Below are 16,410 nucleotides of genomic sequence, written 5' to 3' on the forward strand. Positions count from 1 at the left end.
ACAGCCTAGCACTCAGCGTCTTCACCCATGCCTAATGTCCAGGCGTACTTTCTGTACCTATATATCCCAATGCTCACAACATGTTGTTATATGGGGTTTAACGTCCCAAAACCACCGCATGATGATAAGAAACGCCGATGTGGAGGGCTCCGAAAATTACGACCACCTGGGGTTCTTTAACACGCACTCAAATCTGTGCACACGGGCGTACAGCATTTTCGCCTCCATCGAAAATGCAGTCGCCGCAGCCGGGATTGAATCCCGCGACCTGCGGGTCAGCAGCGAAGTGCCTTAGCCACTACACCACTACAGCGAATCCAATGATCGCAACAATATTGTGGTCTGAACATCCAAGTAAAGCATGAGCGGATTACATCGCAATAAGGCAGTTTCCTGTAACGTCGAGAAATGTGCAGACGAAGAAGAGCCGTGTCATTCTGTCAGTGAGTTATTATATGTGCATCAAGCGCATGGAAGAGATCTACCAGAGAACGCAATAAAAGAGAAGATGCATACACTGGTAAACTTTGTGTTTTTTTTCGATGGAGGCGAAAATGCTGTAGGACCGTGTGCTCATATTTTGGTGCCCAATAAAGAACCCCGGCTGGTCCAAATCTCCGGAGCCCTCCACTACGGTGTCATAATATAAGATGGTTTTTCGGTGTTAAACCCCATTTACCAGTCAAGCTTTAGGTTTTTGCTTTTTCCTTGTCAGAAAACGCTGTTTCAAGACCTGAATGACTTACCAATACATTCGTGCTAATTGATAATATGTTAAACAATCTTTTTTGAAAATTCTGCTACACTTCGTCATTTGCTCTGTTCAGCTCATATTTAGTTGCACTGCTGTATGCATTTGTTTCCGACTGCAACAAAAACGAATAAAGAATATTCTAAATGAATCATTTCAAATTTATCAAGCATGCAATGTAGGAGTTACTGCGTTTGTTTAACAGCGATATAGATGTGGTCTTACACATGTTACTCTGCGCAGTTTGATGTTCACATTCGACTTAAAGCACTTTTCGCTTATTTGTCTAATGAATACGGAAATCAAGGCCCTGCTTGTCTAGTAGTTTTTTTTTTGTGGCTGCTGTGGAACTGTTTTGAAACTGGGGCACTGCCATTCGATATGAGTATCTGGAATTCAAGAGGGCTATGGAAGTCAATTTAGCCCAAATAATTCTTATCTTTTAGGTTTTGAAGAAAGTACAACCACATTAATTTCTCACCATACTTGTTTAGCTGCCTAAACAGTCAATGCGAAGACTCTGGCACTTTATTATGGCTTTAGTGACGTTTGACTTACACAAGTAACACTATGCATTTTGTAGTCAAATGAAGTTTCCCAATTTCATTTAAGCTACCCAGTGCTTGCGAGGCACAAAATATTCTACAACAGATTAACGAGCACTAAAAACCATCGTTCAGTGTTCATAAGAGAGTATCGATGCGGGGTCACAAAAACAGATCATTGACTACTAAGCCTTTGAAACTCATGCATTAGGCTTTTTGCCTCGATGCCTTTCATGAGGAGTGTTGCCACGTCTCCACAGCCTTCATCATCATTAATTGAAAGAATAAGAACGTTGCCAATGAAGGATCAAAGTAGGACAGCACTTATAGGACGGAGCTGCCGCTGGTCAAGAATTTGCACTTTCGCCATTTTGACTCTTTTTTTTTCTCCTTTGGCTGCCCCACGATGGATCACTGTGTTCGCAGTTGAGTGTCGACGAGGTCTCAGTTGGAACAGCTGTCATCGTCAGAAGCATTGATGTTGTGCTCGTGACACTATGAGTGGAGGCAGCTTTCCTGTAATTGCAGGTTTCAGTGTATACTACACGTTCATATAGATCGTGGCTTATGACCTTATGTATCGAACCGCTATGTCTTCGTCAGCACACTTGTTTTTCGGTATCCTTTTTCTTCAGATCGCGAATAAAATGGGCGTAATTTGTAGCTTTGCAAATTCTAATTAGCTTTTTTGGCACTGTTAGTGAATATTCACACTGCCTGTTTTAAAAACACCAGCCTTTATAATATCTTTTTGGAACTCGCACAATGAAAGTCATTCACTCAGTAATTTATCGCAAGGGATAATGACAGGCAATTTTGCTGCGGGACGTCATACCAAAGAACGCGGTCGGTCATGGGTTACGAGCAAATACGAGTAAGAACCCTTGTGGAATTGGGTTCTGGACACGTGTTCACGAGACACGCTTACGAGATAGTCTTCCGGATGAGCTAGTTTCCACCAGTCAATATGGTGGGCGTGTTATCAATGGAGTCAGATAACCGAAGGCAACAAATACTTGCTAGCGTAAAGCTGACTGACCTGTGCTTTATTGACTGGTAATGTGTCTTGTTCCTATCAAATGTCCATTCTTTGATGTCTTAATGAGTGACGTGGTTGATCGGGTTTTCCTCGGTAGATCAGGCTTAGCGTGCATTCTTGAACGTAATTTTTTAAGTAGCAATAATCCAAATGCACAATAACACATCGAAATTTGATTGCACTGCATATCTGGAACACTTTCTGACCTTGATATCCCGCGTGGCCTCGACAGTTTTTCAGCGTGCGGTCACTTACACTTACGTTTTTTTTCATTATTAAAATTTGAGTAAAAAGTTGATTGTCGCGCCAAATAACGAGGCATTGAAGTTTCAGGAGAAGCTAACAAAAAAATAAGCAACAAAAATGGAAAAATTTGATAGAATATATATATATATATATATATATATAAATAAATGAATAAATAAATATATATATATATATATATATGTGTGTGTGTGTGTGTGTGTGTGTGTGTGTGTGTGTGTGTGTGTTTGCAGCTCCAAGTGATTGCATGGTGCCCCCCCAAAGGGTGTTTTATAAGTCGAAGCCACAATGTTTTGTGATGGTCAAGTTTATTGTCTCAGTACGTGCCAAAAATACACATAAAGACGCGGAAGCTCACTGACTGGCAATTTCGGGTCACCGTCGTTTAACACAGAACATACGTTCATCCCTAAAAAGGTGCCAAGAGGAACAATATGAGTACAAGTAACAATAGAGCCATAGCTGGTTGAGGGGAAGTTGGCGGGACTACGAAGATGAAGTTGCCATGAAAACGCGGAACCGTATAAAAGTCCGCTTCGAGGCCATCACATAAATTGAGATGCCGTGAAGCCAGCTACATACAACTGTAGCATGCGACCCATCTGCGAATTTCTCCGGCTTTCTTAAAGACTGCGCAGTGCTATTTGAGCACGAGCTTTCAACCAATGAGCACAACAGCCTATAGGTCACGTGCCCATCAAGGAGTTCTCATAAAAGGACGGCGACGAGAGTAGGAAAGCGAGCCAAGCTAATACCAATGAGGAGTCAACTTTCCAATCCCACCACGGGACTGCGCACCCAAAGCTTATACGGCCGTATCAGAGATCAAATGATTTTTTACTGTGTATTCTTTGTTCTAAGGGTAAAACAAAACATGCAACCACAGAAAGCGCGCTTCTAACACTTCGACATTTTATTATTTTTTGTTTTTGTTTGTCTTGCACTGTTCCTTGTTTACAGCAGTCCTGGTTTTCGCGAAGTAGTTCCGGTGTCGTATATACAAGGCTGTTAAAGTTTATGCTTGTGGCGTGACAACTATATATGCCGACAATCATTGCGGGCGTTTTTATGTACTCGTGAAAAAGATAAGTTTCAAAGGGAGGCTTCTTTTTTTGTTTACGTACTCGGAGTGATAAATGGTAGAAGGATTGTGCACATTAAGAGAGATGCTCTCGCAGAGACGAGCACCGGGCTGCAAATAAAGCCGCTGTTGACAGCAGCGTTATTTATAGAGAATGACTGCCATGAAAAATGCAAAAAAATTGGTCATTCCTCTACTACACTTTCGTAAAACAGTCAGCTCTTAAAAAAATTCATTACTATGATAAGTTCTAACTGACGTGATGAAGTATGCATCGCAATAGAGCCCCTCCTTATTAAAAAATGGGCACATGCTTTCAAGCGCTTCGTATAGAAAGAAGGGCATACAACGCGTTGACAAGGGTGCCTCGGCTATTTGCAGCAGCGCATGCAGTGCCAAGCATAGATTTCATCAGAAAATCTCCATTGAGGCCTTACGAGTTTTAGAGAAAGTTCACAGCCGGCCTTAAACCTTTGCATTTGTCGCAATAGACGTTCACCTGTTATCTATCGCTGGCCAATTAATCAAATGGCGCTTGCACTTATTAAGTAAACAATGAGTTAGGCCCACTTGATTCATGTATGGCACAAAATTGAGTTTTCTTTCATTGATTCGACCTTCTATCAAGGACAGCGTCTCCAAGCGGATGTGATGTGGCCAACGCTATATTGCCAAAATTTTTATTTCAGGCCCGTGGTGCCACACTCGCCATAAAAGTTTTCGACGTTTGCGAAAAGAGCTCATCCTACTTGTCTGCGGGGCAGATGAAATATTGCTTGCTCGTCCGTTGAGCGGCTTCGTGAATACAAATGCGCGTATTACTCTTTTACTAGCGAAGCCACTTAAAAAAATTGCCTGCCTAAGACAAATACGCGACGGTCTTTTTAACTCCAACAATATATGCGGCCTCTTTAAAGCCTTCTATATGAAATTACTATTCGTGTGAGAAGGACAAACAGGGGTTAGAACTACCGTATTTCGTTTCTCTGTTCGCATGGGAAACCAATGAAAAAGACTATAACGCTGAATGAAAACGTTACATGGCTTCAGAGAACGAACGATCTTAAGTATGCGTGGTGGTTCAGATTAAACAGCGCATTCAATAAGGCTATTTGGACCATTGCGACAAATCGCGTCATATATATCAACCAGTACATCAATACAAGCACTTTGGCTAGTGCGCACAAACGAATCCCCGCGCTTTTACTTTATCTTACCCATGGGGACAACCATTCCCGAAGCTTTATGTACAACGTGCTTAAGAAAAGGCCGGGTCGCTCGCCACCGTGATTTGTGGCACTGGTCTCGGCAAAGTATACGGAATAAAGTTGCGGGACCATCGTCGTTTACCTAATTCTTTTTTCTTTTTTAAACGTTTACGGTTGGTGCGCAAGGATCAGGATGACGCGCTACCAAGGCTCGGAGTACTTTTCAAAGTAATTGAAGTTCGGCTCTATAAGCTTGAACGAGAAAAATTCATGGAGCGTATCGAGGTGAGACGTTTTAAGCGTAGTCGTTAAGAAACGTCCGAACGCAGTTGAACTTCTTATCCTAAAATTTGTTGCCTGCAGAAATCAAGTGAACGATAATAAAAAGTGTATGATTGAGCATTTTTATGGGATCACAATAATAACAATCTAGTATATATATTGGGAAAAACGGAGCTAGGAAGTTAATAGGTGGGCAATAGAGAGTGTACTAAATAACAGCAGTCTTCATGTCTGCAAGAAAACAATGAAGCCGCTGTTGCGGCTCCCCCTTCCCCCAATCTCTTCATGTTCTCGCTCTTATTAGCAAGATGATATATAATTATTTATTAACGCTACTGCACCACTTCACAGCTTAATATTCTGTGTGAATTGATATTTGTCTTAGAGGCGTGGAAGTAAAAATTGTGGAAAGAGGCCTGCAAAAACTATATTTCAGCTGTCCAGCTCAGCCCTTGGGTACCAACTGAGGCTGGTCAGGAGGGCTGAAAGGATGATGAGAGCCAGCGGTGCTTTAAATTCGGAGACCGACAGCGCAGCGTCACCCTGTTTTAGCGACAAAGCAGTCTTTTCCAGAAATAAAGTTTTGTTGTTCTTCTTCAGCGCACAATATCTTTTTTTCTTCAGATACAGTTTACCACCACCTACATCAAAACACAATTTGAACACGACTCGATGCTCTGAAATTAGGTAAGCTGCCTGAAAACATATTTCAATTTCTTTGACCATATTGCGCCATAGCAAGATTTTATAACAGATATAATAATTTAGGAGCTTAACGTCTTAAAACCATAATTATTAGAAACTTTGTAGCACAAGTTTCCGGTAATTTCAACCAGCAGTGTTTTTTTTTTGCTTTCCTATCAAGATAAAAAAAAAGAAACGAAGGAACTGTTACCACCACTACTCGGTGATGACAGCTACTGCTCTTTTCCATTTCAATGTTAAGAATATATATATATATATATATATATATATATATATATATATATATATATATATATATATATATATATATATATATATATATATATATATATATATATATATATATATATATATATATATAAAGACACACAGTTCTACATAGGTGAGATTTAAAAGTATTTTGGGCAGATTAAACACAGAATCGCAATGCACACTTGCGATACAGCTCGGAGAATACTGATCATGAATCGTGGTATCTTCAAAAAAATGTTGGTTCACTTTCATTGCTTTGCGGTTTACCTGAGATGACCATGTGCCCAGTAGTTTTGTCAAAAAATTATTCGCTCCGTGTCTAGCGTGCAGAGTTGCTGCTGCTTGATTCACCGTCTATGTCCTTGAGTACATGAATCTCGAGTATTTTCTCCTCAATCGAAAATGCAGCCGCTATGGCATACCAAGATGCTGACCTACAAAACTTCTAATAAATACACGCAACAGTGAAAACCTACTACTTTAAATGAAATCTGCACAGTGCATTCTGTTTTTTCTTTTAAACAGCGAAAATACACAAGATACATTTGCGGCTACAAGACTAGATGCTGTTAACAGCATGTGCGTAATTGTGTAATACCTTCTGTTCTCTATCTCCTAAAGCAGCACCCAGACCAGCGTGTGGCGAATGGATCGTTCCGTCCACGTGTTCGTGGCCGTGGCTTGCCTCGTAGTTCCCGAGCGCTGTTGTACAAACTAAGAGTGGGCTCTGTGCTGGTTCGTGAACGATTACATCGTCAAGGGCGTGTGGACAGCCCGTTGTGCGCAGCTTGTGGCTCTTTCGAAACACTTGAGCATCTCGCAGTGCACTGTCCCACATTTTCTACGCAGCGGTCTTTGCTGTTCAAGGAATATAAATTCCTAGGACTCAAGTGCGCGACCCTTGACGACTACCTCTTTCCGAGTGGTAGTGTTTCTTGACGCGACCAGGCCCACCGAGCTCTCCTTACATTTATGAACCAAACGGACCTGGCCACCCGTTTATAGACGGTCTTTTTTTGTTCTTTTTTTATTTTTATTTTTTATTGCTTTTTATTTATTTATTTATTTTTATCATACTTGTCGAAGTATAAGTCATTTTTTCTCTCTTCCTCATCTTCTTTCCCTCTCTTTCACATCTAATCTTTGTTTTCTCTGTTTCTTCCCTCCCCCCGAAAGAGTGAGCAGGCGTTGTGCCCCTCCAGGTGGCAGTTGCCAGCTTGGTCTCTCCCTATTTCCTCTGCGTCCTTGTGTATCTGCGTATGCAAATCAAATCAATCAATCATTCTGTTCCTCCCATGCTTTCACATCTTGGTAGAACTACTGCTGCCTGAAATCCGTAAAGTGAGTTGATTGCTGCTGCCAGATCGCACAAATAAGGCACCGATACATACTTATGTCAGGCATTATTGGTTCTACTTTGTTCCCTCTATGCGGGGTAGCAAACAGGTTAAGTTAAACTGGTTAACATCTCTGCCTTCCTCTCTTTCATTTTCCTTTTGGTTCTACTAGTCATTCAAAGTGAGCGTGTAAAGGCGGCGAAAAGAATGGCGATTTCGGGCTGATTAGTGAGCAAATACCTTTTGTTTATACGTATCTTTAAACAACTTTTTCGTAGTACGATCCGTTTATTGCCATTATATTGTAAATAAACGCGGTGCACATGCAATGTTTCTTTTTCACTGTTTAATGATACAGCATACTCAAACACTTGAAACGATTGAAAACAAACGAAGGCGAGGATTAGAACATGAACGAGTTTTCTGCTGAACTGAACGACAATGCTGAACACACCAAAAGGCTGCTCTTTGTATATCAAGGAGTCCTAAGCATGAAAAACTGTGATTTCCGTTGTTTCGTCGGTTTTCCTTTAAGGCGATGAACACTGCCAGAATGATTACATTCTACAAAAGCCTCGGCGTCTCAGTGCAGCAGATCAAATCTCTGCCGCACGTGGTGGTCTTGAGCACCAGGCGAGCAGGCCTCTTGCACAGTCCAGAGATCGCCGGAGGGATGCATGTACCGGGACACTCGGGCACGACGTCTTCGGCCGGGGTCGTAGTCGTGGTAGGCATGCAGCAAACCCTACCACTCGAGCACTCGTAGTCAGAGTTGGTGGCGTCGCAAAACCACGTGAGAAATGTGGGCACGCAGTTTCCTGGACACGGGTAGAGGAGCTTCTCCATTGTAGTGTCTGCATCGTTGAAATTAGATGTTGATGCTGTCGGTTGTGCGCTCTCGGCCAGAGGTGCCAATGTAGAGCTTCCCGAGGAAGATGCGCCAAGCAAAGGCGGATCTTGAGAGGGCGCAGTCACGGTGAATGATTGAGGGAGCTCAAGAACAGCTGAAGGCATGGATGAAGTTTTCTTGAAAGCGTACGCAGGCTTAAACGTTTTGAATCGGTCGTTCTCCTCAGGCCATGTGGGATCATACTGTGCCGTTGTGGTCGTTGAGATGGCAGTGGCAGGCATTGACTTTTCCTTGATGGCTTTGTACTCTGAACTTATAGCCGTCCTTAATGCTTGGATCACAATCAGCCTTAGAAGGTCCATGTACATGCTCCTGTCCTGGCGCATGCTGCCTTGATTGTTGTTCGCTCTAGCCGACCACACGTTGTTGTCCATTACTGCCGTATCTTCTTTCACTCTAGCCAGAGATTCAATGGCTCTGATTTCAGTGCAGCACAACTGACGTTTCGTGCTGCATGGTGGCGCTACGAAGGCGACTTCACAAAACAAATCGGCATCGACAGAGTAAAGACAAAGGCCGTTGCAAACAGTGCTGTTGAGCCCACCTGCAGCAGTTGTAAGCGAGAAAGGATCGCAGATCAGTTCAGCGGAACGCCAGCTTTATTCGCAAAACAACAAACCCAAAATCACCTAATTAATTAAGGTAGAACAAATTATTTGCCTAAGAAAGTATTAAGTGCGTGAACACACTACTACAAATAACACATGACACAAGCGCGGTTTTCGAAGCAGCTGCAGCTACATCTGCATTGTTAGTTACAATAAAATTGCACAGTAACATAATTTGGCGATGGCTGTGAGTACCCCTGCACACCTGACAGACACACATCAGCCGCAAACCGTGTCTTGGCACCTCCTCTAAAGCAACACCTATTCAAACCCGGTGGCGTACAGCACGGGCGTTGGCAAAAATATTTTTCGTTGGGAGCACCTGTTTAAAATTGTCGTTTCTCGCTGTTTATGACATGGCTAAAAATTGGGGGTGGAGGGGCACGGACCCTGTGTGTCACCCCTGGCTACGCCACCTCCACTACTCGTATACAGCGATGATCGCCCAATATCCGAAATGATAGCAAGTACCAATCGTGCGGGGAACACACGCACACACGCGCGTGCGCGCACACACACACACACACAGCTGATATATATATATATATATATATATATTGAGACCACGTCCGGTACGGCAGTAACCAGGTTATATTTTTTAATCCAGGTGCACGAGCCAAAGAGACACAGCCCGCGTGGCATACGATGATGATCACTACAATGGTTTTGTCATACAGATGAAGGTGAAGTACATAGTCAGCGCTCACATTACTGCACACTTCCCTGCACCAACCACACCCAAAGACCTCCGCAGCTTTCTTGGCTTGGCGTCGTATTTCCGCCGCTTTGTGCGTGATTTCGCTACTATTGCGGCTCCTCTGAACAAACTTCTGACCATTAGCGCACTCTGTGTCTGTTCGGATGACTGCGGAGCCGCTTTTCACACCCTCAAGCGATGCCTCACATCACGGCCAGTGCTTCGCCATTTCGACCCTGCAGCACCTACTCTGCTACACACTGACGCAAGTGGACTTGGAATCGGTGCTGTCCTTCTTCAGCAGAACCACGCTTTCGGAGAACAAGTCTTGGCCTACGTGAGTCGTACTTTTTCACCTGCTGAGCGAAATTACAGCTTCACTGCGCAAGAATATCTCGGCATCGTGTGGTCAGTACAAAAGTTTCGCCCTTATTTATACGGCCGGCATTTCACAATAGTGACTGACCATCATGCTCTGTGATGGTTATCGTCTCTCAAAAATTTGTGGGGACGCCTTGGCCGTTGGGTGCTACGTTTGCAAGAGTATGACTTCAGCGTCACATATAGGTCTGGTCAACAGCACAAAGAAGCCGACGCTTTGTCACGTTGCCCGCTCTCGCAAAGCGCCGAACAGTCACCTTCCATCTGTTCGTCACCACCCACCAAAGTGATCAAGCAGACAGCTGCTAGTTCGAAGGAGTTCATTGCCTCGGCGGACCTTCTTTCGTGAACAAATCTCACCTCGCTCCAACATGCTGATACCAACTGCCGCACAATCATCGATCGGCTCACTGGCTTATCGCGTGCTCCAAACAGCTGCCTAAGACGACAACTTGCCCATTTCAAGCTTCAAGATGGAACATTATGTCGGCAAATTTACCATCCTCTTGGTGACCAATGGGTTCCCGTCATTCGTCGCTCACTTCGTCTGGAAGTCTTACAGGCGTTTCATGACGACGCGACAACTGGCCACTTAGGGTTCCACAAGACTTACGACCGCCTCAAAACTCGCTGCTTTTGGCCTGGCCTCTCCACTTCTCTCGCCAAGTACGTCGCTTCCTGCGCGTCATGTCAGCACGGAAAACGTACCACGTGTCTTCCCGTGGGACCACTGCAACCACTGCCATGCCCGTCCACTCCCTTTGAATTTGTGGGCATAGACTTATGCGGACCTCTTCCGCTTACGCCAGCCGGTCACCGTTGGATTGTCACTGCGGTGAACCACCTTACTCGCTACGTGGAGACGGCAGCTCTTCCATCTGGTGCTACCTCTTAAGTCGCCGATTTTTTTTCTTCACGCCGTTATTTTACGAGAGGGCGCACCGCGTGTGCTTCTTAGTGACCGCGGCAAAATATTTTTTTCCCGTGTCCTTGCTGAAGACCTCCAGGCCTCTAACACCATCCACACGACCACATCAGCGCATCACCCAGAAACTAATGGTCTGACTGAACGTTTTCACCGAACTTTGTCCGACATGATCTCAATGTTCGTTCAACCGGATCACAAAAACTGGAACACTATACTTCCTTTCGTCACGTTCGCATATAATACTGCCATACAGCGTACGACGAATTACAGCTCCTTTTTTCTCGTTTGTGGCCGTGTACCGACTTTTGTTCTGGACACCACCTTTTTGTCCACATCTTCCGTTCTATCTTCATCTCTCCCGGAAGAGTACACCGCTCGCGTCGCCCGCTGCCGTGAAATCGCCCGCGCCAACACTGCTACCATTCAGGACAAGAGAAAGCTCGACATTAATGCAAAGCGTCGACTTGTTCTGTTCCGCCCAGGCGACGAAGTCCTTTTGTGGACATCTGTTCGTGCATCTAGGCTCTGCGAAAAATTCCTTCACCAATATATTGGTCCATACACCGTTCTGGAACGAACATCCCAAGTCAACTATCACGTTGCTCCTGTCAACACGGCTCCTGACCGCCACACCGAGATCGCCCACGTCTCTCGACTCAAACCATATATTCGGCGTTCCAACCATTCCTAACTTGCTGCCCTCTTTCGCGAAGGGCGGAAAATAGTGTGAGCGCTGACTATGTACTTCAACTTCATCTGTATGACAAAACCATTGTATTGATCATCATCGTATGCCACGAGGGCTGGGTGTCTTTGGCTCGTGCACCTGGATTACAAATTATAACCACGTTACTGCCGTACCGGACGTGGTCTCATAATATATATATGAATATATATATATATATATATATATATATATATATATATATATATATATATATATATATATAGAATGAGGAAGAGCTTTATTCCAAATGAGCTCGAGCTGGCACACACTGATAATATCTAAAGATGAGGAATTTTAGAAAGGATGATGACACGTCAAATTGACAATGAAGAGTCGGTGACTACGCTCACACTAATTCCCCGTCATGCTAGAAGCGGCCTCCTGGCCGCGCGAAAGACAATATGAAGAATTGCGTCGGGTATACAGCTTCACTCGAGAAACGTGCACAATTTCTGTCCCACGACAACGATGGTCAGACGGAGGGTTAAGTGGTGAGATATGGTAATTAACGGGGGACGTTTGTTTAATGACCACATAAGGTCCTCTAAAACGACTGAGGAATTTTTTACTTAAGCCGGGCACACGCACGGGAGTCCAGAGAAGAACTTCGTCTCCTGAAGAAAAGGTGACAGCCCGGTGAATTGAGTCGCAGCGACACTTGCGAGCTTCCTAAGAGATGCCGGTGTTGATTTGGGCCAGATGACGGCAGTGCTCAAGGCGAGACAAAAATTGTGCGGATAAAGGGCCTGCTGAGGTAGCGGGAGCCGAAAGGAAGGAGACGTCCAGAGTTACACTTGGAGAGCGGCCATGGACCAGAAAATAGAGAGAAAAGCCGGTGGTGCATCGCGTAGCTGTATTGTAGACGAGCGTTACGAATGGAAAAATGGCGTCCCAGTTCGTGTGGTCAGGGTTGACGTACATGGCAATCATGTCTGAGAGGGTACGATGAAAGCGTTCCGTCAAGCCATTTGTTTGTGTATGATAAGTAGAAGTTGTCTTGTGAATGGTGTTGGCGGCGTGTAGAACCTCAGCAACAATAGAGGAAAGAAAGACCTTGCCGCGGTCTCTGAGCAGCTCCGTGGCGTAAAAATATGTTACGCAGACAAAAATCAGCTACTTCAGTGGCTGTACCAGCGTTTAGCGAGGCTGTTTCTGCGTAACGAGTGAGGTGGTCAACAGCCGTCTCAATCCAACGATTTCTATTGGAGGTCACGGAAAGGGGGCTGTACAAGTCTATCCCGACGACTTCGAATGGCAAAGCGGGACAATGAAGAGGTTGGAGAAAGCCAGAAGGAGCAGTAGTGGATTGTTTCCGCCGTTGACATAAGGTACAGAAAGAAACATATCTGGCAATGGCGGGTGAGAGGCCAGGCCAGGTGAACCGACTGCGTATTTTGTCGTACGTTTTGTGATAGTCAAGAAGCCCAGCAGCAGGATCATCATGGAATGTCTCAAGAACCTGACGTTGTAGACAACGCGGTATAATGGAGACCCTTTGTTTCCTTCAACGTGGTAAATAGAGCGATGTAAAATGCCATCGTGAAGCTTGAATTGTTTCAGTTGTCGATGAAGCCGGGCGTTCGGAGGAGCGGATGTGCCTTCTAAGCGTGCTATTATGGAGCGGCAGTAAGAGTCACCGCGTTGATGCGACACAAGGGTAGATGGGTGGCCGGATCTTAGCCAACTTAGACCCGCGATGGGTAATGCCACCGTGGAAATTGGTGACAGTGGGCTATCACGGTTGGGTAGAGGTCAGCGAGAGAGAGCATCAGCATCTTGGTGCTTCTTACCAGACTTGTAGATGACATCAAAGTTGCGCTCTCGTAAACGAAGCACCCAGCGGCCAAGACGGCCTGATAAGTTCTTTAGCGACGAAAGCCAGCACAATGCGTTGTGGCCGGTGACGACTGTGAAGTGCCGGTCGTGGAGGTATGGACAAAATTTTTGTACCGCCCATACAACAGCGATGCACTCTTGTTCGGTTATTGTGTAATTTTTCTCTGCAGCAGTAAAAACACGACTGGCGTAAGCGATGACACGTTCGCGTGCGGTGTTGTCACGCTGCAGTAGAATGGCACCGAGACCATGACCACTGGCGTCAGATTGAAGAATGGTGGGTGCACCTGAATCGAAGTGACATAGCACCGGGTTGGATATCAGGGCTTGCTTCAACACCAGGAAAGCCTTTTCACAGTATTCGGACCAGACGAATGCCGTGTTACTTGCGAGCAGCTGATGGAGCGGAGATGCAAGCCTTGCGAAATCGCGTATGAAGTGTTGAAAGTAGGATGCCAAGCCGAGAAAACTGCGCAGGCCTTTTTGACGCTACGGACGGGAAAACTCGAGGACGGCGGCAAGCTTTTCAAGGTTCAGTCAAATACCGTATTTGCTGACTAAGTGCCATAGATCCTTGATCATCTTGCTTGCGAAGGTGCATTTTTTTTGTATTCAGCTGTAAACCAGCTTTTGCAAGGCAACCTAGGACTTCTTCGAGACGTTGCAGATGTTGCGAAAAGGTAGACGAAACACTATGGTGTCGTCGAGGTAGCATAAGCAGGTTTTCCACTTCAGGCCAAGCAGTACGCTATCGATCATACGTTCGAAGGTAGCGGGCGCAATACAAGGACCGAAAGGCATTACTTTAAATTTATATAGCCAATCTAGGGTAACAAAAGCCGTCTTCTCTTTGTCAGATTCGGACACTGGTATTTGCCAGTAGCCTGATCGCAGGTCTAGGCTGGAAAAATACTCTGCACCATGTAAAGAATCTAGTGCGTCGTCGATTCGTGGGAGTGGGTAAACATCTTTGCCCGTTATTTTGTTCAGTGCCCGGTAATCAACTCAAAAAACGTACTGTTCCATCTTTTTTTGCACCAAAACTACTGGCGAAGACCATGGACTCGCGGAAGGACGTATGATATTCCGTCGAAGCATGCCTGAGACGTTTTTCTCGATTATCTTCTTTTCTGTAAGAGACACGCGGTATAGGTGCCGGTGAATTATTCGGGAGCCGTCAGTCTGAATTGGGTGAGTCGCAGAAGTTGTCATACCAAGGACAGCGGAATGAACGTCAAACAAAGAGCGATGTTTGTTCAAATTATTTCAGCAATTCTTGACTCTGGGCTGCTGTCAGATGAGGGCTTATCGTAACCGATAGAGGAGTGGGAGAGTTGAGTGGCGGCGCGCTTTGCTCTGGTAGGCCTTCACTTGGAAGGGTAACTATCGCAACGGGATGCGGGTCAATAGCGCATGCCACTGCTGATCCACAGGGTAACAATAAGGATTCTGGGGTCTGATTTAACGCAGTAATAAGAGCTGAAAAATGAACAAGGCCTGGAATGATCAGAATGCCATAAGGTAGTAGAAGCAAGTCACCATCCACAATATTGATGCAATGAGCGCTAATTGCTTATTCTCGAGATGAACAGAGAACAAAATCTGAAATGGTGACGAGACGAATGCACTCTTCGTGTTTCGATACAGAAGAGTCGGTGGGATGGAGGTGGATGAGGCACTGACGACAAGATATAGAAGCGCATGCAGACGACAGGAAATTCCAACCCAAAATGAGTTCGTGGGTGCACTCACGGAGAACTGCAACGGCAATATAATGACGAATACCGTCTATGAAAACACGAACTGTACACTGGGTGAGTGGGCGAGTAAAGGCGTTCGTCGCAGCACGGGGAGACGGGCCCGAGTAAGGTGTTGTGGCTTTGCGAAGACGGGAGCAAAGGTCAGAGAGAATAATTGAAATAGCAGCGCCAGTATCCGCTAGAGCTTCGACGCGTATACCTTTTACTAACACTGTTAACAAGTTCCATGGTCTGTCTGCAGGAATTGCTGGCTGTCCGGTAAATGGAGTTTCCCCTCCTAAAACTGCATTAGGGAGTTTTCCGAGTGGGGATTCAGAACATTGGAGGCAGGTTGCAGAGGCGACACGGAACGGGGATTGGGAGATGGTGAGCGGCGGCGAGACTCACGGGAGTTCACGGGCAGACCCATACTGTAAGGTGGAGAGGGTGAACGCTGAAAGGAAGACCGGTAAGGCGTGCGCTGGTAGTTCATGAGTGGACTGAAGCGTCCACGTTCCTCTGTAGCGTAGCCACGTTGATCGTCCCGTTGGCACCTTCGGTGCAAGATATGTGACCCCTATACCCACAATAATAACAGATTGGGTGAGGAGTAGGCGGCACGGTGTAATAGGGCTGTGGGCGCATCAGTGGTGACACTGACGCCACAGGTACATGACCACCTGGTGTAGCCGCTGGGATAGTGGTGTGTGCTGAGAGCGCCGCAACTTCTGTGTACGTTGGTACCTGAGGAGGTCTGGATTCGGCGGAACATGGTAGATGTGACGCAGATGCAACCTCTTGCCTAATGATGTCCCGCAAGTTGGTTGGAGCTGAGGTTAAAGTAGATGGTGGAGCACAGGAAGAGCAGTGCCCATGAAGCTCCGCACGAACGATGTCGCGGACCAGGGCACGGATGTCGAGGGCCGCAGGAAGACGAGTGTCCGAGGCATGATGGCAGAGACGAAGAGACTGAAGTTCTTCTAGTCTCCGGCACGTTGATGATGTCATCTTGAGTCGTGGTAGGATTTTGCGATACAAGGGCGTTGAAGGCGACGGTATTTGTGCCTTTGATAATATGACGTATTTGTGATATATTGTTATGCATGTCTGGGAAGAAAAC

At 45.5% G+C, this 16,410-nt stretch overlaps 1 protein-coding gene across 1 annotated transcript in view; it reads right to left on the reverse strand.

The window, feature by feature from the left end:
- Nucleotides 1-7,810: 7,810 nt before the first annotated feature.
- Nucleotides 7,811-16,410, reverse strand: part of LOC142813905 (uncharacterized) — a 30,002-nt gene continuing 21,402 nt past the window's right edge. The window contains exon 2 of the mRNA XM_075891864.1: nucleotides 7,811-8,918. Within this exon, the coding sequence (XP_075747979.1) occupies nucleotides 8,029-8,918 (890 nt within the window). The 3' untranslated portion in view covers nucleotides 7,811-8,028. The remainder of the gene's footprint in view (nucleotides 8,919-16,410) is intronic.

This window comes from Rhipicephalus microplus, chromosome 4 (assembly GCF_043290135.1).
Source record: "Rhipicephalus microplus isolate Deutch F79 chromosome 4, USDA_Rmic, whole genome shotgun sequence".
Lineage (NCBI taxonomy): Eukaryota > Metazoa > Arthropoda > Arachnida > Ixodida > Ixodidae > Rhipicephalus > Rhipicephalus microplus.